The sequence below is a fragment of the Taudactylus pleione genome, unplaced genomic scaffold (genome assembly GCF_031769625.1).
Source record: "Taudactylus pleione unplaced genomic scaffold, aTauple2 ptg000487l, whole genome shotgun sequence".
NCBI classification, from domain to species: Eukaryota; Metazoa; Chordata; class Amphibia; order Anura; family Myobatrachidae; genus Taudactylus; species Taudactylus pleione.
The window spans coordinates 4,302,518-4,329,323 of NW_028284889.1; the positions used below are offsets into that span (position 1 = coordinate 4,302,518).

The 26,806-nt window shown below is 48.3% G+C and overlaps 1 protein-coding gene across 3 annotated transcripts in view; it reads left to right on the top strand.

The window, feature by feature from the left end:
- TEX14 (testis expressed 14, intercellular bridge forming factor) overlaps positions 1 to 26,806 on the top strand; it is a 377,640-nt gene that overhangs the window by 20,787 nt on the left and 330,047 nt on the right. For all 3 annotated transcript variants that reach the window (XM_088449540.1, XM_088449541.1, XM_088449542.1), the window contains one exon: positions 26,266 to 26,380. In XM_088449540.1, coding sequence (XP_088305666.1) covers positions 26,266 to 26,380 — 115 coding nt within the window. The remainder of the gene's footprint in view (positions 1 to 26,265; positions 26,381 to 26,806) is intronic.

Sequence of the window (26,806 nt, forward strand, 5' to 3'; positions counted from 1 at the left end):
TGATTCCGCCTTCCATGAACTTACCTTTAATATCCAGATAAGCCATTCCCTATTTATTTCCTCTCTCCCCCCCCCTTTTTATTCTCTTATGCTAACTGTTTTTTAACATCTGCCAGTGGCATTTTTATTTCTATTGTATGTTGTTGCCTTGTATATTCAGAGTTTTTTTGTAATTAAATTTATATATATTTTTTATGATTATAAGAACTTGATTTTCACTTTATTCTATATGCATGTTATACACTTTATATTGCGATAATTGCACATTACGTTTATATATTGATATTGCTCAGTTTATCATTTACACTTTGGTTGTGTTTACTTAGCACAGTGCGCTTTACATCAGTTTTATTATTTATATATATATATACATGCAATAAACAGCGGCACTCACAGGACTTGCAAAGAAGACTCCAGACTCCCAAGGTCAAGTTCAACGTTTCAGTCAAACGACTTTTATCAAGAACGGGTTCTTGATAAAAGTCGTTTGACTGAAACGTTGAACTTGACCTTGGGAGTCTGGAGTCTTCTTTGCAAGTCCTGTGAGTGCCGCTGTTTATTGCATGTATACATTTTGGCCTGTTTCAGACCATCAGATGGCACCCAGGCACCAGTATTTAATTTAACCTTGCGAGTGCCGGCTTTATTTCTATATATATATATATATATATATATTAGGGATGTGCAGGCTCGGATAGGTTCGAGTTTGCACGTGGAGTTCGGATTTTTCCCTCCAAAAAAACGGAACTCAGAACGAGGCAAAACGTCATCTTACATGGACGAACATCATCATTCCTGGACAAAAGACAAGGAATGATGATGTTCGTCCATGTAAGATGACGTTTTGCCTCGTTCTGAGTTCCGTTTTTTTGGAGGGAAAAATCCGAACTCCACGTGCAAACTCGAACCTATCCGAGCCTGCACATCCCTAATATATATATATATATATATATATATATATAGACGTAGTAAAAACGGTGGGCACTCAACAGGTCTCGTCAATGTACCACAAAAGAACCAGACGGAGACGGTAATGGATGTCAAAGGAAGTCATTTTCGGCTTGAGCCTGCACGCTGCATGAGCCGAGTGTCAAGCATCTGTTTTTCTCTTTATTGCTCCTCTTCCTGATGTCACATTGAGATAATACATACCTACAGTTTCTTTCTAGGTGACTAAGCTATACAATATTGAAAACGCATTCCAAATTCATCCCGTAGTTTTTGCGTGATGCCGGAACAGACAAACAAAAATTCAGATTTTTTTTTCTTTTTGTCTCCACAGTTCATACACAGTACCAAGGAGTACATTTCTCCAAAAAAAAATCTCTATGTACAGACACAACCATTACAACTTTACTATAAGTATAGATATTCTCGTTTTTCACACTACAGGTTGAGTCTCCCATATCCAAAATGCTTGGGACCAGGGGTATTTTGGATATCGAAATATTCCGTAGTTTGGAATATTTGCATAATATTATGAATTATCTTGGGGAAGGAACCCAAATCTAAGCACAGAATGCTTTTATGTTCTATATACATCTTATACAAACAGCCTGCAGGTAATTTTCTACTTCAGGGTCCATAGGGTATCCACAGGATACCTTGGGGTATAGGTGTGACGTCAGTCGCAGGGCACCAAAGAGTTAAGCTTTCAGCCTCCCAGGATGCACTAGGTCCCCCTCCTATACCCCGCCCCCGAGCCAAGGCATCTCAGTTTAGTTTGGTGCCCGGCCGGAGTCGGGTGCACCTGTTGGAGTGGGGGCTAGAAGAGTCCCTGAAGCTTTTTCTTCATGCAGCTGTGGCTGCACATCTGGATGAACAGCATGGACAGTCAGTCCTGACGTCCATGCTGTCTTCCCTACACCCCGCCGGTACCAGAACGCCGGTACTGATCCGGGGATGCTGGTGGGCATCTGGGGTCACAGCTAGCGGTGACCCCAGATGTTCCGGACCATGGCCGGATTCAAGGGGGACAGAGGTAAGCAGCGGGGTCCCGCGGTGGGTCCCCGCTGATCACATGGTCCTAAGTCCCCAGGCAGGGGGCTCCCTGGGGACTGGCTGCAGCGTGGAGCCAGGCGACCAACCTGCGCTTCCACTACCCCCTGGGACAGCGGACCGCAGCAGAGCGGTAGCGCTGCGGCGTCCCAGGGGTTAAATGCATGCCAGGGGAGTGCGCCTTCCCTGTCTCACAGCCGGCGCCTCCCCCGCTGCACACAGCCCTCTCTGCACTGTGCTGACTGGCCCTGTGTCAGTGCTCCTCCCCCAGGCCAGCCTTCTCTCTGCTCCTCGGCGGCCATCTTTTCTGAAGCATGGTGAACGCTGCTGGAAGCCTGCATTGGAAGCATCGTGGTCTGGGTCCCCCCGCATACCTCTCCTCCGCTGTGGTCAGGTCTGTGTATGCAGCGCTGTGTCCTACCAGGCCCTGTGTCTGTGTAGTTGAGTGATCAGCGCTGTTAGTGCAGGAATTGATTTTCTTTGCATTGTATGTGACTGTGCTAGCGCTGCTGCCTGTAACTTTTCTTCTCAAGACTGTCAGCTTTATTACTGTCCCTGTTCTTTCTGCTAAGCCCTTGCGGTGCGGTGCTGCAGGGTGGTCTCTCACCTATTTAATATATAATTGGTGAGAGGGGTCACATATGTGGTGCCATCATGTCTGAAAGTGATTTTCCCCTCCGGCTACAGTGTACCACGTGTAAAGTACCGTTAGCGGAGGGGGAGGGTAGCGCGGAGGGCCTTTGCAGTGTTTGTCCATGGCGCGGCCTCTTACGGTTACAGCAGCGGTACAGGAGCCGCCCTGGGCTTGTTTCGCTCAGGCGCTAACAGCTTTAGTGGGCCAGTTAGCTCCGCAGCTGGCGTTTACTCCGATGGGTTTGTCCCAGCAGTCTGTGGTGTCGTCACCCATGCAGGGTTTCCCACGACAATTGGTGGTACCCCACAGTCTCCCTATTTCCCCTCTCCCGGTTTCTCAGGAGCCAGCGTGGGTTAACTCCCTGACGAGTTCTGTACAGCACTTGTCGGATGTGTTGCAAGGGGAGTCTGTGATGCGGCCTCATAAACGGCCGGTGGCGTCTCTGTCCGCTCCTTATGAGGATGACGAAGGGACGTCTGATGGGGAGATTCTGGATCCTTACGATCAGGAACCTCTCAATACTAAGGACGCTGATGCTAAGTCCAAAGTATATATTCCTGGACTTATTCGGGCGGTCCGCACAGCCTTGGTGATTGAGGACGAAGTTCCCCCAGCGGCTAAGTCTAAGTATGCCTTTTTCAAAGACGTGAAGGGCGATGCCACAGTCTTTCCTCTTTCGGGTCAGTTGGTGGACCATTTAGAGGAGGCGTGGAAACAGCCTGGCAAAAGATACCAGCCGCAGAGACGCCTGGCGGTGGCTTATCCGTTCGCGGATAATTATTTTGCTAAGTGGGAATCCCCTCCACAGGTGGATTCTCACGTGACCCGTCTTGTCCGTAGTGCCACATTGCCGATGCCATCCATGTCCTCCCTTAAGGATGCTACGGACCGCAAGGTGGAAATCTGCCTGAAGTCTGCTTATTCCCTTGCGGGAGGGGCAGCACGGCCGGCTATGGCCACTTGCTGGGTTGCCAGAGCGATGGAGCGCTGGGCGGATTCATTAGAGGCTTATTTTGATTCCGACTGTCCGGCCGAACAGGCGGAGTTGATTGGCAATCTCCGTAATTCGGCTACCTACATCAACGAGGCGGCTCTAGACATTAGTACTCTGTTGTCTAGAATTTCTTCAGCAGCGGTAGCTGCTCGTCGCACCTTGTGGCTGCGATCCTGGAAGGCGGACGCAGATTCCAAGAAGGGTCTGGAAGCGTTGCCGTTTACCGGAGAAGTTCTCTTCGGTCCGGATCTGGATAAGATTGTGGCCACGCTGGCGGCAGCCAAATCGGTTTGTCTCCCGTCGACCGCTGCTCCTTCTGGTTCTGGACCATCGTCCTTTCGGTCATCTAGGGCCCAGGGCAGGCCCAAACCACAGTCGTTTCCTCGTCAGGCTGGCCCTAGGAAATCGGTCAAGCCCCGGAAGCAGGCATGGAGTACCAGACGTCCGGCCCCCAAGTCAGATGACAGTGTTGGTCGGTCATTATGACAGACACTTGGGTTCTGGAGGTGGTCTCCCACGGGTACGCCCTCGTCTTCTGGCACAGACCCCCGGCTCGATTCTTCACCACGGGTCTACCATCAGACCGGAACAAGGCTACGGAGCTGCGGAAGGTATTGCACACTATGCTCCAGGCTGGAGTTATAGTGCCTGTTCCATTCTCCCAGAGGGGCCAGGATTTCTATTCAAATCTTTTTTTGTTACAGAAACCCAATGGGTCGTATCGTCCGATTCTCAACCTCAAAGCACTCAACAAGTCTTTGCGGGTACCGAAGTTTCGGATGGAGACCCTACGGTCCATCATTCTGGCGCTGGAACCTGGGGACTACATGGTGTCATTGGACATACAGGATGCTTACCTGCATGTCCCTATTCTTTTGCGCCATCAACAGTTCCTCAGGTTTGCAATCCGCAGCGACCACTTCCAGTTTCGGGCGTTACCTTTTGGCCTGGCAACAGCACCGCGTGTTTTCACCAAGGTGATGGCGGTCATGGCGGCTTCTCTGCGGCTGCAAGGAGTCCGCATGTTGCCGTACTTGGACGACCTGTTATTGGTGGCGGGATCTCCAGAGCTCCTGTTACTCCACTTGGACCTGACCATTGCCCTGCTGCAACGGCACGGCTGGCTAATCAACTGGCAGAAGTCCACTCTAATCCCGTCTCGGAGGATTCTGCATCTTGGAGCCTTATTGGACTCGGGACAGCAAAAGATCTTCGTGACGGAGGAAAAGATCTCTGCTTTACAGTCAAGGGTGCGCAGTTGTCTGCACAGCCGCCGGGTGTCTCTACACTCGGCGATGAGGTTACTGGGCTCCATGGTGTCGGTGTTCGACATGGTGGAATATGCCCAGTTTCACTCCAGACCTCTGCAGCACCTGATCCTGTCAAAGTGGAACGGGCTGCCTCAGTCTCTGAAGTCCCAGACGATTGTGTTCACCCCGGAGGTTCGCCTGTCCCTTGCTTGGTGGTTACAGACGACCCACCTCAGCGAGGGACGTCCGTTCTGGGTTCCAAATTGGGTCCTGTTGACAACGGACGCCAGTCTTCGGGGCTGGGGAGCAGTTTCGGGTCCACATCTGTTCCAGGGCAGGTGGACGCCGACAGAAGCGGAGCTTCCAATCAATATCTTGGAACTCCGTGCGGTCTTCAATGCTCTCCAGCAGGCACATCGGTTTCTCCAGGGTCACCCGGTACAGGTCCAGTCGGACAACGCTACCACCGTGGCCTACATAAACAGGCAAGGAGGAACCCGAAGCCGGGCGGCTCTCGTAGAGGTGTCTCGGATCCTGGTTTGGGCGGAGCGCAATCTTCCCGCCATATCAGCGGTCTTCATCCCGGGAGTGCTCAATTGGGAGGCGGACTTTCTAAGTCGCCAGGACGTTCATCCGGGGGAATGGTCCCTGCACCCGGACGTTTTTCAACTACTGGTGGACAGATAGGGTCTTCCAGAGATCGACCTCATGGCATCCCGGCACAACAACAAGTTGCCGGTGTACGGGTCTCCCACAAGAGACGAAGGGGCGTCTCTGGTGGATGCTCTGTCCGTCCGGTGGAAGTTCCGGTTCGCATACCTGTTCCCTCCGGTCTCCCTTCCACGGGTAATCCGGAAATTCAAACAGGAAGGAGGGACGCTCCTGTTGACAGCTCCCGCGTGGCCCAGACGGCACTGGTTCTCAGACCTTCAGGGTCTGTCTGTGGACGGTCCTCTGCGGTTGCCGCTACGACCGGACCTTCTGTCTCAGGGTCCTTGTCGTCACCCGGACCTGACTTGGCTGTCTTTGACGGCGTGGCTGTTGAGACGGCCATGCTGAGGTCCCGGGGGTTTTCCAGCTCTGTGGTGCGTACCATGTTGCGAGCTCGGAAACCGTCTTCCGCGAGGATATACCATCGCGTGTGGCATACGTTCTTCCAGTGGTGTCGACCGAGAAGTTATGCACCGCGGGAGTTTCGTCTGTCTCGGATTCTCGCCTTCCTGCAAGCGGGACTAGATCATGGGCTTCGCCTTGCTTCTTTGAAGGTACAGGTTTCGGCCCTGTCTGTCTGGTTTCACCGTAGGATTGCTACAATCCCGGATGTGCGCACCTTTATGCAAGGTGTTGTCCGCATTCAGCCGCCCTTTGTTCCACCTGTGGCGCCTTAGGATTTGGCTGTGGTCCTGAGGGCTCTCCAAGGACCGCCGTTTGAACCACTGGGATCAGTGGATCTTAAATGGCTAACAGCTATGGCGGTTTTCCTTCTGGCTATTGCTTCGGCCAGACGTGTTTCTGAGTTAGGGGCTCTTTCTTGTAGACCTCCTTTCTTGGTTTTTCATGGGAACAGGGCAGTACTCCGCACTCGGCCCGAGTTTCTTCCCAAAGTTGTTTCCCAGTTTCATGTTAACGAGGAAATCGTTGTTCTGGCCTTTAACTCACCGGGTCTTTCCGTGGGTGAGGACTCTTTGGATGTTGTGCGGGCTTTAAGGACTTATGTTGACCGCACTTCTTCGTTTAGGAAGTCGGACGCTTTGTTTGTCCTCTATGGCTTCCGTAAAAAGGGTTGGCCTGCTTCAAAGCAAACTTTGGCAGCCTGGATCCGTATGGCTATTTCTGAAGCTTATCTTCATGAAGGCCTACCGGTTCCTCATACTCTGAAGGCTCATTCCACTAGGTCTGTGGGTCCTTCGTGGGCAGCTCGACGTGGTGCCTCTGCAGTCCAGATCTGCAAGGCTGCTACGTGGTCCTCTGTCCATACCTTCGTGAGGTATTACAGGTTTGACACCTTCGCCTCTCAGGATGCTTCCTTCGGGCGGCGGATTCTCCTTTCTGCACAGGAGCTTCCCCACCCTTAAAGGATACTGCTTTGGGACATCCCCAAGGTATCCTGTGGATACCCTATGGACCCTGAAGTAGAAAATATGAGATATGGTAAGAACTTACCCTTGTTATCTCTATTTCTACGAAGTCCATAGGGTTCCACAGGACTCCCGCCCTGTCGCACCTGTGCTGCAGATGGGCTTTGCTCTGGTCACCGGTTTTTCCGTCTCCCTCTGGTGAGAATGTGATTCTTGTATGTGTCCAGATCTTTGTTCTCTCTCTTCCTTCTCCTCCTCCGGCCTATGGCTTGGTAACTAACTGAGATGCCTTGGCTCGGGGGCGGGGTATAGGAGGGGGACCTAGTGCATCCTGGGAGGCTGAAAGCTTAACTCTTTGGTGCCCTGCGACTGACGTCACACCTATACCCCAAGGTATCCTGTGGAACCCTATGGACTTCGTAGAAATAGAGATAACAAGGGTAAGTTCTTACCATATCTCATATTTTATACAATATTTTCGATAATTTTGTGGCTGAAAACAAATTTTGAGTACGGTACATACAGTACATGAAATTCATTTATGTTTCATATACACCTTATACACAAAGTCTGAAAGTAATTGCATACAATATTTGTAATAATTTGTGCTTTAACGAGGTTAATGTACATTGAACCATCAAAAAGCAAAGGTTTCACTATCTCAGTCATGCTAAAATAATTCCGTATTTCGGAATATTTGGATATGGGAGAGTCAACCTGTACTGGTGTTTGACTTGATATTACCAGTTTTTTAGAACAATATGAACATATATAGTGTTTGCAAATACGCACTATAGCGCGTATTTTACCCGATATCGGGCACTGGGGACTCACTTTTTTAAAGTACCCAGGTCCCCAGGGTCGCGCTGTGCTGTGGCCAATCCCTGACATCTGGCTGCAGCACAGCGCGTCCCCCTGTAGAGACAGACATAACGCTGTCTGTTAGAGCAGCCAATGAGAGTCAGATAGACTCTCATTGGCTGCTGCTGTGAAAAGCCGTGCTGGGATCAAGTGTCTGATCCCAGCATCGGCACAGCGTCCGTGCCTGGCGCTGGGACAGTGTTTGTTCCCAGTGCCGGGTACCTGGTGAAGGGACCGCCTGGTCCCTTCCACCAGTGTCGGCGGGAGAGGCTTGGCTCCGGGCGCGAGCTGAGCAGAGCTCGCTGCCCGGAAGCCAAGTAGCGGCGGCGGTGGTTTGACACTGGCCGTGAGCTTTTGGCTCGCGTTCCAGCAGCCAATAGGAGGCAGACGCGACGAGCCAATCGCGGCTCGTCGCGTCATAGCCCTGCCCACTTGCAGCGTCTTGAATAGACGCTGCTGAGCAGGAACGTACAGTCCGTCGGCGGAGGGGAGGAGTGAAGACAAGTGAAGAGCGGCGCGGCAACAGTTCCAGAAGACGGCGTGATCAAGAAGGAAAAGGCGGCGCGATCAAGAAGGAAGAGGCAGCGGCCTTGGGCCACCGTTATTTACCCCTCCCTAGACCACAAGGGTTGTCGGGCACTAGGCCCGTGGCGTAAATTCAGGCAATAGGCCTGTGGGTATATAGGCGGGCAGAAGGCCCGGGCTATAATTGGGCATTAGGCAGGGTCTCCGTCGCAAGCCCGATGGTCAAGACCACCGCGACCATCATCATGAACGCTCGCTATAGCTGTGGGTGGTAACCCACAGCTATGCGAGCGTCCATGAGGACGCTCCAAAAAAAGGTAGGAGGGCCCTGATTCAGAGCGAGCGCTCTGGTCAGAGCGTTCAGCTCTGAATCATGCCCTCTGTCCCTTCCACATCTTCATATCTTCTAAATCCCAGTTCATATTATTCAGCATTACATACGGTCCTCAATGATACCACCCCTTTATACATCTGAAAACTCCTCTCAAAATACTCTCTCTCAGCTCTACCTCTGGTGTGTGCCTATAGTAGCTGCCATATTTCTGAAGAGAATGCAGGAAATATGCACATGTGCAGTCGTTCTGATACTTTTCGAGTACCATTTTCAGGTGGAGAGGGTGCCATGGACATTTGTACCTTGGCCCCCTCCAGTCTTAAAATGCCCCTGCCAGTAGGTTTTGGCAAAAGTTCATGATTTTTTTTTTTTTATTTATTCCTTTGTTTGGTTTAATTTGACTCTTTAAATTTGACTATGGGTCTTTTTTTATCTTTTAGCATTTTAACATTAGGAAAATTACCTCTAATTTAATAAAAAAAAATATATATTTATTTTAACAGATTTGATGTTATTTATTGGTTTTGTCTTTGATTTTAATTTGTTTATTTAAATATAGAATAGGCAATAATATTCCCACAGAAGATGAATTCTCTCCTGGGAATCACTAGCACTAATCTAATTTAGATCATCTCTCTATTAGATTGACCATCCTCCCCAGAATTTATGTCCCAGCCCACAGGAAACACAAGCTTTTTAAAATATTATCCTCTACCCAGCTCTAGTTTAATTGAAAGGTGTCAGACCCAGGGTGTGAAAAAATCATGATTTAAAAAAATAAAAAAAATAAAATCTGATTGCCTGTGCCAGAATCTCGACTCGATGGAATCCTGAAGGCAAGTGGCGGGGTTGGGGGGAGGGTTAAGTTTAAAGGTTAGGGTTAGGCACTAAGGGGGGAGTGTTATGTTTAGGGTGCGGGGAGGGGGGGGTGTCAGGTTTAGGCACTGAGGGCGAAGGGTTAGGGTAGGGAGAGGGGGATGGTTAGAATACTGACCGACATGTGTCGGTATTCTAACCCTGTCAGGATACCGGTATCGGGATTCTGACTGCTGGGATCCTGAGTGCCAGCATCGCTTACCCATCCCCCTTGAGCCGCACTAGCTGTGAGAGAAGACTATCTTTTAAACTCGCATATCCCTCCTATTGCATCTAAATTAATCCCTCGCCATAAGTGTATGATGTCGGTTACAGTGAAATGTAGCCACTTTTCCAATATACAGATAGATTTGTCTCTTTAGCTTGCTCACATCAACACTAGTATAGTCATGCATTGAACACTTTAATATGTTTTTTATGAGTATGTTTGTAGCAGTGATTTCTGACCAACTTGCCACTGGTCACAATCTGAGCACTTAGGAGGTCATTTAGTTGTGTTTTGTTTTTTGGGGGGTTCACACAGCACTGTATTGGTTTTTCTATTTATGTATTGTTAGTTCCTCTAGGGCAGCTTCCTTTTCTGTCACATTTGCTTTGGTAGGATCTGTAACCTGGGTTTCACCCTCTGACACCACTTCTCCTGCAACTCTCTCCTCTGGGGGCCTCACCTTCTCCAACACCCCTTGGCCTTGGGGTCGTCATGGTGGTGGTGTTGGGGTCCTTCTATCCTCCTGTTACTCATACCAACTCCTACCCTCAGAACCATTCCTTACATTCTTTACATTTGAAGTTCATGCTATACGCCTCTTCCAACCAGTACACCTCCGAGTAGCTGTCATTTACCGTCCCCCTGACCCTCCCTCCAAGTTCCTTGACAATTTTGCTTCCTGGCTCCCTCACTTTCTCTCCTCAGACCTCCCCTCTATTATCCTAGGTAACTTCAATATTCCAATTGATATACCCAAAGAATACTCTGCCTCCAAAATTCTCACCCTCACATCATCATTTGGCCTCTCTCAATGGACCTCCTCACCCTCCCATGTGAGTGGGCATTCACTTGATCTGGTTTTTACTCACCGTTGTGATATCTCTGATTACTCCACTTCCTCATTCCTCCTCTCTGACCATCACCTTCTCTCTTTTAAATTATCCCTCTGTCCTTCCCCTCCTCTACCTCCTAAAGCCACCATCACTAGCATAACATTGAGGCTATTGACACCGTTTCCTTTTCTTCCCTGCTTGACTCCTCTCCCCTATCCTCTCTCTCTCCTGCCCTGAACAAGCTGCTTCCTTATACAATGCCTCCCTTACTTCAGCTCTTGACTTTGTTGCTCCGGCGATCACTACTCACCCTCGCAAATCCACACCTCAACCCTGGCATCCCAAATTCACCAGATAACTGCAAAAGTGTTCACAAACCACCAAGCGACAGTAGAGAAGATCACGCTCTAAGGCAGATTTTCTCCACTTCAAATTTATACTCTCATCCTACAAGTGCTTCCATTTTCCCTCTCTAAACAGTCATATTTCAAGAACCTCATCTCCTCCCAGTCCTCAAATTCCCAGCGTCTCTTCACCACCTTCAACTTCCTCCTCTGCCCACCGCCTCCTCGTCTCCCCCCTCACTCTCTGTCCTTGATTTTGCTACGTACTTTACATCTAAAATTGTTACCTTATGTCAGGACATCATATCCCACCAGTTCCCCAGCACTCCACCTCCTCCATTCCCAGATCACTCCTCCCCATCCATTTTACCGAGTCTGACATCCTTCTCTGTATCTGGAGAGGAAGACATGGCCCTCATCCAGTCCTCTCCCCCGTTCCACCTCCCCCTTGACCCTATCCCCTTTTGCCTCTTCTGCTATCTCTCCTGCCTGTCCCCATCTTTCCCACCTCCTTAATCTCTCCCTGTCATCAGGCACTGTCCCTTCTGCATTCACGGAGATTTCCTGGCCTCTTCCTCTAAACTGCAGCGGCCGGCTGCAGGACCCTATGGGTCACCGCACTTGGTCGATGGTACGCAGATTAACCGATGCTGCGTTGAACGCAGCTCGGTTACGTAATGCATAGGGGACGTGATGCCTCCTGTGCATTACCATATCTGCAAGGATTGCAATTGCAAAGCTGCTTGAGTGCAGCTTTGCTATTGCGATCCTTACAGAATCAGGCCCTCAATCAGCTTTTCGCTATACGCCACGTTTCGTGGCTAATTGAATTTGGCCCTTGTTTTTTTATGCTCTGCTGCTTATGTGGATGTTATGGTTGCTAATGTAGCAATGTATATTATTCCTGTCCTTGTCCTGCATTGTATTTTATTGAGTCACTGGTCACCTATTTGTTTATGTACTTTGTAAGGCGCTGCGGAAAACTGGTGGCACCATATAAATAAATTATAATAATGATAATCTGCTCAAAATGCGCAAAAGTCCATCTTAAAATGAGGCAGTATGGCAGTTTTGGGACTGCTGCTACAGTGACTATCTTACGTCAAGCTTTGACAGTTGAGGCTTCCCCATAGCCTTTTTCATATTGGAGTAATAATGGTATAATGCACCACAGTAAGACAGACTACAGTCCACTGGTTCATGTAATGTTGTTCATTGGGCTCAAAGATGACCCATATCTCCTCATTCAAAACAATTGTTATTGCTGAAGCCCTGCCACCTGGGCACTAGCATTTGTACCACCTACAACACCTTTTTGATATGATTTGGTCTTAGTCAAGAATAACAGTGGTTTTGTTGTCCACCGTATAGTGCCAAATCTCCCCAGCCATTTAGAGTTCAATACATGTTAGTGTGTGACTTTACATAAACCATCTCTGAAAACAGGACGAAGCAATTTATAATTAGAAACTTTGTAGTTCACATTGTAGCCATTTCTTAAGCAGTTCAGTTAAACCATAAAACTGCGTCATAACTGGTTTCTCTCTGTGACACTGCATGAAACTTTCCTGCTTTACTGACAACCATAACTCCAAGCTGAGTCAGGATCTCTTTCTTCAACTGTTGATAGTCCAGTATGCCACATGGTATGCCAGTAATAGTGAGGTAACCAAGGGTGAGGGACCCCAGTGCCTGTTGGACATTTTCTGATAACTGGTATTGACAGTGTATTCATTGTAGTAGGTAGAGACCACTGTAGTGCGATTCTAAGATGCAGGCCTCGCCCAATCAAGATTTCAATGGAATAAGTATGTTTTTTATAAATAGAAGTATGCTGCGCTTGAGGAAACTTAACAGGTAGAGACAAAGTACATAGTCAAAGGTAAACTGTAGTTGACAAAATAAAGAGGCACAGAGACAAGTTCTAGATACTAGTGTAAACACCCAATAAATTGGAAACACAGTGAGGTTTATTTACTGTCAGGTTGTAAAACCCAGCACTTTTGTTTGTTTTTATGCCCAATATTTAAAATGGCAGTGCTTTTACTAGCCGTGTCTTGCTAGTAGATTCCCAGAGGGCTGAGGCCTGATTCAGCATGGATCGCAATTGCAACAGCATACGCAGATCGATCGATGGTGCGTACTGTGCATGTAGTGCGTATGCATGAGTTAGCCTAGCAATCGCTTTGCAATCACTCAAGCAGAATAAAAGCCATTGCAGAGTGAGTGACGGGTTGTGAGTGTTTGGGGGTGGTGATGGAGGAGTGGTCGGAAAAACGCAGGCATGTCTGTCCGTTTGAATGCCGTTTCCCAGGAGTGCATAAATGAGCCACTGAGACGGCATACGCAGCTTGAGTACTCACTGTGTTCAACAAGACTTGCAGTTTCTGCAGCAGGTCAGACCTGTAATTCTGTGTGATGTTACCGATGTATACGCATGACTGCAAAGTATTAGGGATGTGAGATAGCGGTAGTGGGCGTCTCTATGCTGGCTGTGCGACGGCTTTGCAATTGCATTTATTATCATATTTTCGCAGCAGACCTCCGTACGATTGCGGAGTTGCGATCGCAATTGCGATCCATGCTGAATCAGGCCCTGTCGCTTTAAAAATATGGGAAGACTCAGAAGAGTTCCTATGGCAGCGCCAAGTCGCTCCCTATTACATAAATCCCACAGGCTCTATAACAATAGAAACAATGTTAGGAAACAAGGCATAAGATAGCAAAATATAGTTAATTTGGGACCTATAGGCAGCTGACAAACATGTATTCTCTATCTAGAGCATGGTGAGCACATTCCATTTGTTATTCATTGTTGTCCATTATTAGGCAAAAAAATGGTGCTCCTAGTTTGGGGAGGAGGTTGCCACAAACAGTAGTTGAGTTACTATTCGTCTCTAGATGAAAGTAAAAGTCGCCTCCCACTATAAGAGGGAACAACATAAATGGAAAGTGTTTAAAAAGGAGAGACTGAATATTTTTTTAGTATAGATATTGGGAGTATAAAGTTTACATAAAAACATATCTATTCTACTTAATATTTAAATCCACAATAACATATTAGCTTTCACTGTCAATTATAGAAGAAGACCTCAATATGGAGATGTTTATTTGCCAGAATCACTACACCTCTAGTGTGTCTCTGCACGCATGGGCCCCTGAAAAGGGGGCATGGACGCTTCTCCCAAGCTCTTCCCTCACAGTGAATAGATGCTGTGCGCATGCCGTCTATTCACCGGGCGGTGATATGTCACTGCACCTTTTTCCACCAGCGGGACACTGCTGTCCGCAGGTGGTGAAGTCTGAGGGCACGCTGTTTTAGCGTGGCGCCCCTAAAAGGGCAGGGCGCATTTTGCCCTTTTAAAATCTGGCAGGGTGCGGCGCCCCGCTAAATAAAGCTAGCGGGAACACTAATATTCCAGGTGCCTAACTTAAGTGTAGACATACAAGGCAGTAGTAAAAAATATATTTTAACAGATATCAATAAATAATTAGTCATAGTAATCAAAAAACTGACCTATACATAGTGAAAAAAGGAGCTTTGATAAGAAAACATAAAAAGGAAAAATCAATGGAGAGGACAAACAAAATGACATTTAACAAACAGGGTAAAACAAGATAGAGAAATAAATTCTGAGAGGCCCATAAGATCTCAGAGTGATAGAATAACAATTGACTTCATGGCAATGTGCAAATATAACGTTCTTGGCTATTCAGAGTGAGCTGGCTCCAAACCAAATTCAGAACAACTGCAGTGAATAATAGGAAAAATGGTAACACAGTATGGAATCTGTATGAATTGCGGTTCAAATCCCGACAGCAGCTGCCCGACATGGATGAAAATCCCGATCGTCCCCAGGTAAGTATTTACAAACCTAACCTCCCCTCCCTCTAACCCTAACCCTCCCTTAGGGGTGCCTAACCTTAACCTTCCCCTCAGTGCCTAACCCTAATCCCCCCTTTCCCGCCTCCTAAACCTAAGTCCCCCGGGGGGGTGCCTAACCCTAACCCTCCCTTCCCCTAGCCTAACCCTAACCTCCCGAGGGGTGCCTAACCCTAAGTCTCCCTCGGGAGCCCTAAACCTAATCCCCCACGGCTGTCCGCAGCGGCGCCCGGCATCACTTCGATTGGGATGCCGGGCGCCGGTCTTCCGGCATCAGTAAAATGACAGGCATCTAGATTTAGACGCTTGTCATTTAACCCCGCCGGGATAAAGCAGTCAGGAAGCCCGCCGTCAGGATTACGTCTGCCGGCTTCCCGACTGCATACCCACAGTATAAACCTCAGCTATGATTAACCTGTAAATGTGTATCAGGAAATATAAAAGCACAACAAATCAACACCTAATGGGTGCCCAAAAAAGCTAAGAGACATCAATATTAAATTAACAGTGGAAGCACAAATCATGGAAATGCATAAAAAAAGTAAAACAGTAAATTTAAATCAAACGTGAGACGAAGTTAGCAATTTCAAATCTCAGCCAATGGAGAGTATGAAACAGTGACCCAGGCGCTAATGAGTTAATGAACTCTGCTTGACTGCAGCTATGTGAGGTAGTCAAGCTCACCAAAACAAACGTATATAATATATATATAGAAAATAGTGCTGGGAAGCAGAGTATATATAATTAAAAGATCACTGTGTTAAGTGTAGACCATTTATTGATAATTTCACAAGCAATAAAATGACATGTTAAAATACGGTAAAGAAAACCCCACTAATAATCAGATCTGCAGACCTTTAAATAAATGGATTTTACCTCCCAAAGCATTATTAAATATACATTTAAAGGAAGGTTTAACGGTACTGTCCACAATGAAATGTTAGGTCTCTTTTAGAGGATGCAATTCACCCAATACCCTGAATTATGTGTCCAAGAAATTATTTTCCTGTATATGGTTCCTGCACCAAAGGCAAGATAAATCAATCAATGGAATTATGCAATCTTGAAAGTGGAAAGCGTCACGGCGTCTCTGATACTGGAGGTCCCTATCACTTGGTCTGGGTCTGGGGTGCAGAACCCCAAAAAAGCAATCAGTCCCATTATTTTCTGGATGTGAGATCTTCTGCAAATGCACATTTTGGAGGGAAAAGCCTTTATTTACAAGTCTATTTGTTGTAATTATTCACACTTGTACTGTTTATTAAAGTTTCTCACCGTCTGTTTCATGTATTGATTGGGTATCTTTCATTTGCGGATAGCTGCCATGGACTTTGTAAAGGAGAAAATTACCATTAATTTATTTTCTTTAAAATACCTCATGGCAGCCATATACTTCCTACTTCTTCCTAAGAGAAGGATGAGTTATACTATATACCTTACAGTTGTATTTAGATTTCCTGTTTCTGGCCGTTGGGATAGTTTGTAAAACTTACATACTTGTTAAAAAAAAAAAAATCACTTACAGTAAGGTTGAAATTTTCTTTGTGTGGAAAATGAATTTGGAGTGAGTATAAATACTTGGGAGCTTTATTGTTAATAATTTTAATCAGATCTATCGTTCATCTTGTGTTATTACTGGCATTATGAACATGAATAAACCCGACTTCATGATTTCAGTCTAGGATTTAATTGACGTACTCCTTATGCCTAAAGTTTAATGTTGTTAATCAGGAAATACTTGGTTCTGTAACTTGCAAAGTTTGTGGTTCATGCTGAGTCTCATCTTAATCGAAAACTCGATATGCATACCGAAAAAAATGGTAATTTCTACTTCAGGGTCCATAGGGTATCCACAGGATACCTTGGGGTATAGGTGTGACGTCAGTCGCAGGGCACCAAAGAGTTAAGCTTTCAGCCTCCCAGGATGCACTAGGTCCCCCTCCTATACCCCGCCCCCGGGCCAAGGCACCTCAGTTTAGTTTGGTGCCCGGCCGGAGTCGGGTGCACCTGTTGGAGTGGGGGCTAGAAGAGCCCCTGAAGCTTATTCTTCATGCAGCTGTGGCTGCACATCTGGATGAACAGCATGGACAGTCAGTCCTGACGTCCATGCTGTCTTCCCTACACCCCGCCGGTACCAGAACGCCGGTACTGATCCGGGGATGCTGGTGGGCGTCTGGGGTCACAGCTAGCGGTGACCCCAGATGCTCCGGACCATGGCCGGATTCAAGGGGGACAGAGGTAAGCAGCGGGGTCCCGCGGTGGGTCCCCGCTGATCACATGGTCCTAAGTCCCCAGGCAGGGGGCTCCCTGGGGACTGGCTGCAGCGTGGAGCCAGGCGACCAACCTGCGCTTCCACTACCCCCTGGGACAGCGGACCGCAGCAGAGCGGTAGCGCTGCGGCGTCCCAGGGGTTAAATGCATGCCAGGGGAGCGCGCCTTCCCTGTCTCACAGCCGGCGCCTCCCCCGCTGCACACAGCCCTCTCTGCATGCTGCCGACTGGTCCTGTGGCAGCGCTCCTCCCCCAGGCCAGCCTCCTCTCTGCTCCTCGGCGGCCATCTTCTCCAGAACGCATGGTGAACGCTGCTGGAAGCGCTGGACGGAAGCATCGTGGTCTGGGTCCCCCCGCATACCTCTCCTCCGCTGTGGTCAGGTCTGTGTATGCAGCGCTGTGTCCTACCAGGCCCTGTGTCTGTGTAGTTGAGTGATCAGCGCTGTTAGTGCAGGAATTGTTATTTTTCTGCATTGTATGTGACTGTGCTAGCGCTGCTGCCTGTAATCTTTTCTTCTCTAAACTGTCAGCTTTATTACTGTCCCTGTTCTTTCTGCTAAAGCCCTTGCGGTGCGGTGCTGCAGGGTGGTCTCTCGCCTATTTAATACTTAATTGGTGAGAGAGGTCACATACGTGGTGCCATCATGTCTGAAAGTGATTTTCCCCTCCGGCTACAGTGTACCACGTGCAAGTACCGTTAGCGGAGGGGGAGGGTAGCGCGGAGGGCCTTTGCCGGCAGTGTTTGTCCATGGCGCGGCCTATTACGGTTACAGCACCGGTACAGGAGCCGCCCTGGGCTTGTTTCGCTCAGGCGTTAACAGCTTTAGTGGGCCAGTTAGCTCCGCAGCCCGCGTTTACTCCGATGGGTTTGTCCCAGCAGTCTGTGGTGTCGTCACCCATGCAGGGGTTCCCACGACAATTGGTGGTACCCCACAGTCTCCCTATTTCCCCGCTCCCGGGTTCTCAGGAGCCAGCGTGGGTTAACTCCCTGACAAGTTCTGTACAGCACTTGTCGGATGTGTTGCAAGGGGAGTCTGTGATGCGGTCTCATAAAAGGCCGGTGGCGTCTCTGTCCGCTCCTTATGAGGATGACGAAGGGACGTCTGATGATGGGGAGATTCTAGATCCTTACGATCAGGAACCTCTCCATACTAAGGACGCTGATGCTAAGTCCAAAGTATATATTCCTGGACTTATTCGGGCGGTCCGCACAGCCTTGGTGATTGAGGACGAAGTTCCCCCAGCGGCTAAATCTAAGTATGCCTTTTTCAAAGATGTGAAGGGCGATGCCACAGTCTTTCCTCTTTCGGGTCAGTTGGTGGACCATTTAGAGGAGGCGTGGAAACAACCTGGCAAAAGATACCAGCCGCAGAGACGCCTGGCGGTGGCTTATCCGTTCGCGGATAATTATTTTGCTAAGTGGGAATCCCCTCCACAGGTGGATTCTCACGTGACCCGTCTTGTCCGTAGTGCCACATTGCCGATGCCATCCATGTCCTCCCTTAAGGATGCTACGGACCGCAAGGTAGAAATCTGCCTGAAGTCCGCTTATTCCCTTGCAGGGGGGGCAGCACGGCCGGCTATGGCCATTTGCTGGGTTGCCAGAGCGATGGAGCGCTGGGCGGATTCATTAGAGGCTTCTTTTGAATCCGACTGTCCGGCCGATCAGGCGGAGTTGATTGGCAATCTCCGTGATTCGGCCACCTACATCAACGAGGCGGCTCTAGACATTAGTACTCTGGTGTCTAGAATTTCTTCAGCAGCGGTAGCTGCTCGTCGCACCTTGTGGCTGCGATCCTGGAAGGCGGACGCAGATTCCAAGAAAGGTCTGGAAGCGTTGCCGTTTACCGGAGAAGTTCTCTTCGGTCCGGATCTGGATAAGATTGTGGCCACGCTGGCGGCAGCCAAATCTGCCTGTCTCCCGTCGGCCGCTGCTCCTTCTGGTTCGGGACCATCGTCCTTTCGGTCATCTAGGGCCCAGGGCAGGCCCAAACCACAGTCGTTTCCTCGACAGGCTGGCCCTAAGAAATCGGTCAAGCCCCGGAAGCAGGCATGGAGTACCAGACGTCCGGCCCCCAAGCCAGATGACAAGCCTGCGGCCTGACGGTCCGGGCCTCCCTTTGGGGGATCCCAGGGTGGGAGGCCGCCTGCTACAGTTCGCCCAGTGTTGGTCGACCACTACGACAGACACTTGGGTTCTGGAGGTGGTTTCCCACGGATACGCCCTCTCCTTCCGGCACAGACCCCCGGCTCGCTTCTTCACCACGGGTCTCCCATCAGACCGGAACAAGGCTACGGAGCTGCGGAAGGTATTGCACACTATGCTCCAGGCTGGAGTTATAGTGGCGGTTCCATTCTCCCAGAGGGGCCAGGGTTTCTATTCAAATCTATTTTTGGTACAGAAACCCAATGGGTCATATCGTCCGATACTCAACCTCAAAGCACTCAACAAGTCTTTGCGGGTCCCGAAGTTTCGGATGGAGACCCTACGGTCCATCATTCTGGCGCTGGAACCTGGGGACTACTTGGTGTCATTGGACATACAGGACGCTTACCTGCATGTCCCTATTCTTTGGCGCCATCAACAGTTCCTCAGGTTTGCAATCAGCAGCGACCACTTCCAGTTTCGGGCGTTACCTTTTGGCCTGGCAACAGCACCACGTGTTTTCACCAAGGTGATGGCGGTCATGGCGGCTTCTCTGCGGCTGCAGGGAGTCCGCATGTTGCCGTATTTGGACGACCTGTTATTGGTGGCAGGATCTCCAGAGCTCCTGTTACGCCACTTGGACCTGACCATTGCACTGCTGCAACGGCACGGCTGGCTAATCAACTGGCAGAAGTCCACTCTAATCCCGTCTCGGAGGATTCTGCATCTTGGAGCCTTATTGGACTCGGGACAGCAAAGGATCTTCGTGACGGAGGACAAGATCTCTGCTTTACAGTCAAGGGTGCGCAGTTGTCTGCACAGCCGCCGGGTGTCCTTACACTCGGCGATGAGGTTACTGGGCTCCATGGTGTCGGTGTTCGACATGGTGGAATACGCCCAGTTTCACTCCAGACCTCTGCAGCACCTGATCCTGTCCAAGTGGAACGGGCTGACTCAGTCTCTGAAGTCCCAGACGATTGTGCTCACCCAGGAGGTTCGCCTGTCCCTTACGTGGTGGTTACAGACGACCCACCTCAACAAGGGACGTCCGTTCTGGGTTCCAAATTGGGTCCTGTTGACAACGGACGCCAGTCTTCGGGGCTGGGGAGCAGTTTCGGGTCCACACTTGTTCCAGGGCAGGTGGACGCCGACAGAAGCGGAGCTTCCAATAAATATCTTGGAACTCCGTGCGGTCTTCAATGCTCTCCAGCAGGCACAGCGGTTTCTCCAGGGTCGCCCGGTGCAGGTCCAGTCGGACAACGCTACCACCGTGGCCTACATAAACAGGCAAGGAGGAACTCGCAGTCGGGCGGCTCTCGTAGAGGTCTCTCGGATCCTGGTTTGGGCGGAGCGCAATCTTCCGGCCATATCAGCGGTCTTCATCCCGGGAGTGCTCAATTGGGAGGCGGACTTTCTAAGTCGCCAGGACGTTCATCCGGGGGAATGGTCCCTGCACCCGGACGTTTTTCAACTACTGGTGGACAGGTGGGGTCTTCCAGAAATCGACCTCATGGCGTCCCGGCACAACAACAAGTTGCCGGTGTACGGGTCTCGCACAAGAGACAAAGGGGCGTCTCTGGTGGATGCTCTGTCCGTCCGGTGGACGTTCCGGTTCGCATACCTGTTCCCTCCGGTCTCCCTTCTTCCACGGGTAATCCGGAAATTCAAACAGGAAGGAGGGACGCTCCTGTTGATAGCTCCCGCGTGGCCCAGACGGCACTGGTTCTCAGACCTTCAGGGTCTGTCCGGGGACATTCCTCTGCGGTTGCCGCTACGACCGGACCTTCTGTCTCAGGGTCCTTGCCTTCACCCGGACCTGACTCGGCTGTCTTTGACGGCGTGGCTGTTGAGACGGCCATGCTGAGGTCGCGGGGGTTTTCCAGCTCTGTGGTGCGTACCATGTTGCGAGCTCGGAAACCGTCTTCCGCGAGGATATACCATCGCGTGTGGCATACGTTCTTCCAGTGGTGTCGACCGAGAGGTTATGCACCGCAGGAGTTTCGTCTGTCTCGGATTCTCGCCTTCCTGCAAGCGGGACTAGATCATGGGCTTCGCCTTGCTTCTTTGAAGGTACAGGTTTCGGCCCTATCTGTCTGGTTTCACTGTAGGATTGCTACAATCCCGGATGTGCGCACCTTTATGCAGGGTGTTCTCCGCATTCAGCCGCCCTTTGTTCCACCTGTGGCGCCTTGGGATTTGGCTGTGGTCCTGAGGGCTCTCCAAGGACCGCCGTTTGAACCACTGGGCTCAGTGGATCTTAAATGGCTAACAGCTAAGACTGTTTTCCTTCTGGCCATTGCTTCGGCCAGACGTGTTTCTGAGTTAGGGGCTCTTTCTTGTAGACCCCCTTTCTTGGTTTTTTATGGGAACAGGGCAGTGCTCCGCACTCGGCCCGAGTTTCTTCCCAAAGTTGTTTCCCAGTTTCATATTAACGAGGAAATAGTTGTTCCGGCCTTTAACTCACCGGGTCTTTCCGTGGGTGAGGCCTCTTTGGATGTTGTGCGGGCCTTAAGGACTTATGTTGACCGCACTTCTTCGTTTAGGAAGTCGGACGCTTTGTTTGTCCTCTTTGGCTTCCGTAAAAAGGGTTGGCCTGCTTCAAAGCAAACTTTGGCAGCCTGGATCCGTATGGCTATTTCTGAAGCTTATCTTCATGAAGGCCTACCGGTCCCTCCTTCTCTGAAGGCTCATTCCACTAGGTCTGTGGGTCCTTCGTGGGCAGCTCGACGTGGTGCCTCGGCAGTTCAGATCTGCAAGGCTGCTACGTGGTCTTCTGTCCATACCTTCGTGAGGTATTACAGGTTTGACACCTTCGCCTCTCAGGATGCTTCCTTCGGGCGGCGGATTCTCCTTTCTGCACAGGAGCGTCCCCACCCTTAAAGGATACTGCTTTGGGACATCCCCAAGGTATCCTGTGGATACCCTATGGACCCTGAAGTAGAAAATATGAGATATGGTAAGAACTTACCCTTGTTATCTCTATTTCTACGAAGTCCATAGGGTTCCACAGGACTCCCGCCCTGTCGCACCTGTGCTGCAGATGGGCTTTGCTCTGGTCACCGGTTTTCCGTCTCCCTCTGGTGAGAATGTGATTCTTGTATGTGTCCAGATCTTTGTTCTCTCTCTTCCTTCTCCTCCTCCGGCCTATGGCTTGGTAACTAACTGAGGTGCCTTGGCCCGGGGGCGGGGTATAGGAGGGGGACCTAGTGCATCCTGGGAGGCTGAAAGCTTAACTCTTTGGTGCCCTGCGACTGACGTCACACCTATACCCCAAGGTATCCTGTGGAACCCTATGGACTTCGTAGAAATAGAGATAACAAGGGTAAGTTCTTACCATATCTCATATTTTTGCTTAGCTTGCTCAAAATAACATGAATATGTGCAGTTCAACATTGATATAATACATCGAAGTGCCTCACCCGAACACTACCATCAGCCCGAACCAACTGGAACCGTGACTCATCGGACCATTCCACATGCTGCCAGTCCTCATGGGTCCAATTAGCAACGTCACAAGCCCAGGTGAAGTGCTTAGTCCGATGTCATAGTGTCAACAGGGGCACTCTGGTGAGTCTTCTGCTCCCATATCCCATGGAAGCTAAAGAACGCTGCACCTACCTGCTGGTTATGCATCTGGTACCTCCTGCATTGACTGTGGATGTAATTTGAGCCAGTCTCATTTGTCTGTATCCATCGGCAATTCTGACTGAATGAGTCTTAAAGATGCCCATCCACTTAAAGACATGAAAACGACTGCATGATTACGACATTGTAATTGTGCAGTTGTTTGTCAGTCTGTGATGTGCCTACACTGAACGAGCAGTCATTCAGTGTAGGCACATCAATCATCTGCTAATATGCTCAACCTGACGTTATCGTCAGGTTGTCCAGCATGTTTGCCCGATGATAGATGTCATGCATCGCTGGTCGTTTTAGACATTTTTCTTAACGATTTGCAAACGATTTATAAACGATTGAACGATAACGTTACCGTTCAATCGCTCAATTTAATCGTTTAGTGGATGTGCACCTTTAGGACAACTGGAATAGCAGCCACATAGGACGGTAAAGACATGCTACCTGAGTTTCTTACTGTTAGTTCAGGTTTCAGTGCCTCAGAAATGACTTTGTAACCCTTTCCTTACTGGTAGGGAGCAACAGTTTGTTTTCTGATTTCTTAAAAAATTTGATGGAGACATATTATGCTTGGTTAGTTTTTGTGTTGACAACTTGACCCTGATGTTGATGGTATGTGGATGATCCACTGACTAATTGTCTCTTTAGTTGCGTTGATTTTTTTAGGAGACATTTTTATTTTCACAGTGCCAGGTGGTGTTTGATAATTTTGTTCATAAGTAGAATAAGTATACTCTAAGTTTTGTCTGAAAATCCGAAACCATCCAGTGTGACAGACTGGGCCGCCATTAGGGGGGTACAGCTGGTACTAATGTACCAGGCCCGGGCTCAGTGGGGGCCCGCAGAGTGCAGATGATCCCGCCTTTGAAGTGAATTGCTTCTTAGTCACAGACAGCCTGTGAGTACAAAGCAGCGTGCTGCCAGGATCAACGGTGCTCCCCTCTGTCAGTGGCATCACTGTATGACTACCGGTGGATACGGACCCCCTTCGCATGGGAGTGCAGAGCAGAGGCTTCAGCAGCACTTCAGCTCTACTATAGATATATATATATATATATATATATATATATATATATATATATATATATATATATATGTGAAATAAAGGGTGCTAATCAACAATAAAAAACAATTAGTTAAAATAACATTTTAGAACAGTCCATATATTTATAAGAAATAATTGTGCTTGTTCCAATTTGGGGAGAATCAAAGCAGTCCAGGAAAATTATTCATTTGACTTTTCTTCATAAGATGTGGATGAACTGTTACGATGGGAGGGAATGTACTGAAAATATACCCTCACACCAAAATGTCACCCAAGAAAGAAGGCCAATAGGCCTAAGTATTAGAAACTGATACAATAATTTATCTTTTGTTTTTTAGTAAAAATAATTAGAAACAATTTCTTACATCAGAATAGCATGGTGTCAGATGACCAACGTTTTGGTAAGGTAGATGTAAACCACCAATCACCCCAAAGGGTGTGAGCTCATAGGTGGAAACCTGACGTGGGACAGTAGGGTACGACACCTTTAACTGTACGCGTTTTGTCCCTTGAATGGGACTTCCTCAGGGGTACAATCTTCAAGTAAAACAATATCAATGATAATAACGGTGACAAATATACATAATATAAAAGTACATTTGTAAATGAACATAAAAGATTCATATACACATTATACAAATTCACAAGATGACATATGGCAAAACAGACCCACTAAATGCTTATAAGTGCCTAAGGGGTCCATACCAATAGTGCATAAAAGTTCTGCCAAATACATATTTATGCAGAGTATAATAAAATAATTTTTTTATAAAAAATGTACATACCAGAAAAAAGATTTTGCACTTTTAAGAAAAACAGACTGCTTTTCACCGCTGAATAATCCTTTTAGGACCTGATGTCTTAAGCTGTATGCAAGCAATGGGTTTTGCCCCAAAAGAAACATCCAATTAAAGCTAATGATGCAAACACAATATACATACGCCGATGAAACTGAACTGTTTATATAAATATACAACCACCAATAAGGCACATTATTTACTACTGTATAGCATGGATGCATTAATCCCACGGGGAATGACTATTAAAGTATAACTACTTAAGTGATCAAGTTCCATAAGACACATTGGGCCTGATTCAGAACCGCTCGCAAAACGCGAGCGCTCGCTCTGAATCAGGGCGGCCGCTTTTGTTTAAAAAACCTGGCCAGGTAATGGTTGCGACCATCGGGCTTGCGACGAGACCCTTGTGGTAGGGTCTTGACTGCCGCAAGCCCCAGTGAGCCCTCTGCTCTAATAGAGCCGGAAGCTCACTACTGACATCACTGTTGATGTCAGTAGGGCCGGCCACAAACGAGCTGTCGATCAACATCGACAGCCGCCCTGTTTGTAGCTAGCCCTGGAGCGAGTGAATTTCTCACTTGCTACAGGGCTTGCGCACGCCGCTCGTGCGCAATGCACAACCATGGACCCGCTTGCGAGCCGGTCTGAATCAGGCCCCTTGTCCATTTAAGTGCTATACAGAAAACAGTCAATTTTGTTATATGTATGTATGCACGGAAAACAGCCAGTTTGTTTAATAAAAAAACACAGGAGGGGGGCCCCACAGTCCCAGGCCCCACAGTTTCTTATGGCAGCCCTGGTGACAGATATACAAAATCAGGAAGGGGGCAATTACTTTTTGACAGCACTGTCTTTGATATGTACAGGATTAATGTCAAGTAGTGGTTTTACTACCTCTTTACTCTATCTTCCCTACATATTTATTACATTGTAGCTACTACATATCTTTGATTGTATAGCTGGCCATACACGCTACAATTATCGGGGCGATCCACCTGATATCGGCTGATCACCCCGATAATTGTAGCGTCTGGGGGGGGGGGGGCGACCGAGGGTTAAATATTGCTTGGTCGGGCATGCCGGATTGTCCAGCATGCCCGTCCGATGCGATATTTACCGGTAAACTGTCGGCTGCATCGGGCAGTGTATGCCCAGCCGCGGCCGACAGACAGACCTGTACGGAAGGTACAGGGAAATGTCTCCTCCCCCGGGGGCGGAGCGCAGATGTCTGCCGAATACACTGTAAGAGAAATCTCACAGTGTATGCCGGCGACATCTGCGGATGGCAGGCTGCCAGATAAAATGTCTGTCGGTCTGACAGACATTTTATCTGGCCGTGTATGCCCAGCATATGTTAAACTGATAATGCTACTAACTTACATTGTTTTATTTTTAATTGCATTAGAAAAATGTCTTATATGAATGATGAAAATAAAATACTAATGTAAATTAGAATATCGGTTTGGAGCTGGTCAAAGCGGCTAGCATGTTAATAGTTTATTACGTTTCTGATGTAGAGCATAGTATAATTATTTTGTGTTTCTATCTAGACATAGATGTTGATTCAACAAATTCCCAGGGGCAAACACCATTGTTTGTGGCTGCACTGCTTGGTCTACAAAAAATTGTCGATGTGCTTTTGACATTTGGATCCAACCCTAACCAGTAAGTACTTAGACAATAGATATTCTATATGGCAGTAATAAGTTTATTAATGTTAAAGAAAAGTATAAATGCAGCCTTTCTATATTGTTTATAGTATTGAAAGGGTTGAAAGGGTTTTTATATCATAATCAGATGCTGCCCTCTATCAATTACACTTTTTAAAAGAAATTGATTGCGTACACAATGGTATTATACTGTACTAATGCAACCAATGGATGACCTCTAGTGTCAGTAATATACCTAGTGCAAACAATTTAACAACCAACTCGTGTCAGTGAATAATGTATATGAGGCACCCCCAATATACAACCGGGTATCTGCTCAATCCCAAAAAATAAAGCAGTGGAAAGCAGCTCTAAACAATTAGTGTAAAATTGGATCAGAGCACCTAATGGTGCAAATAATGATATAATTAAAGTGCTTAGG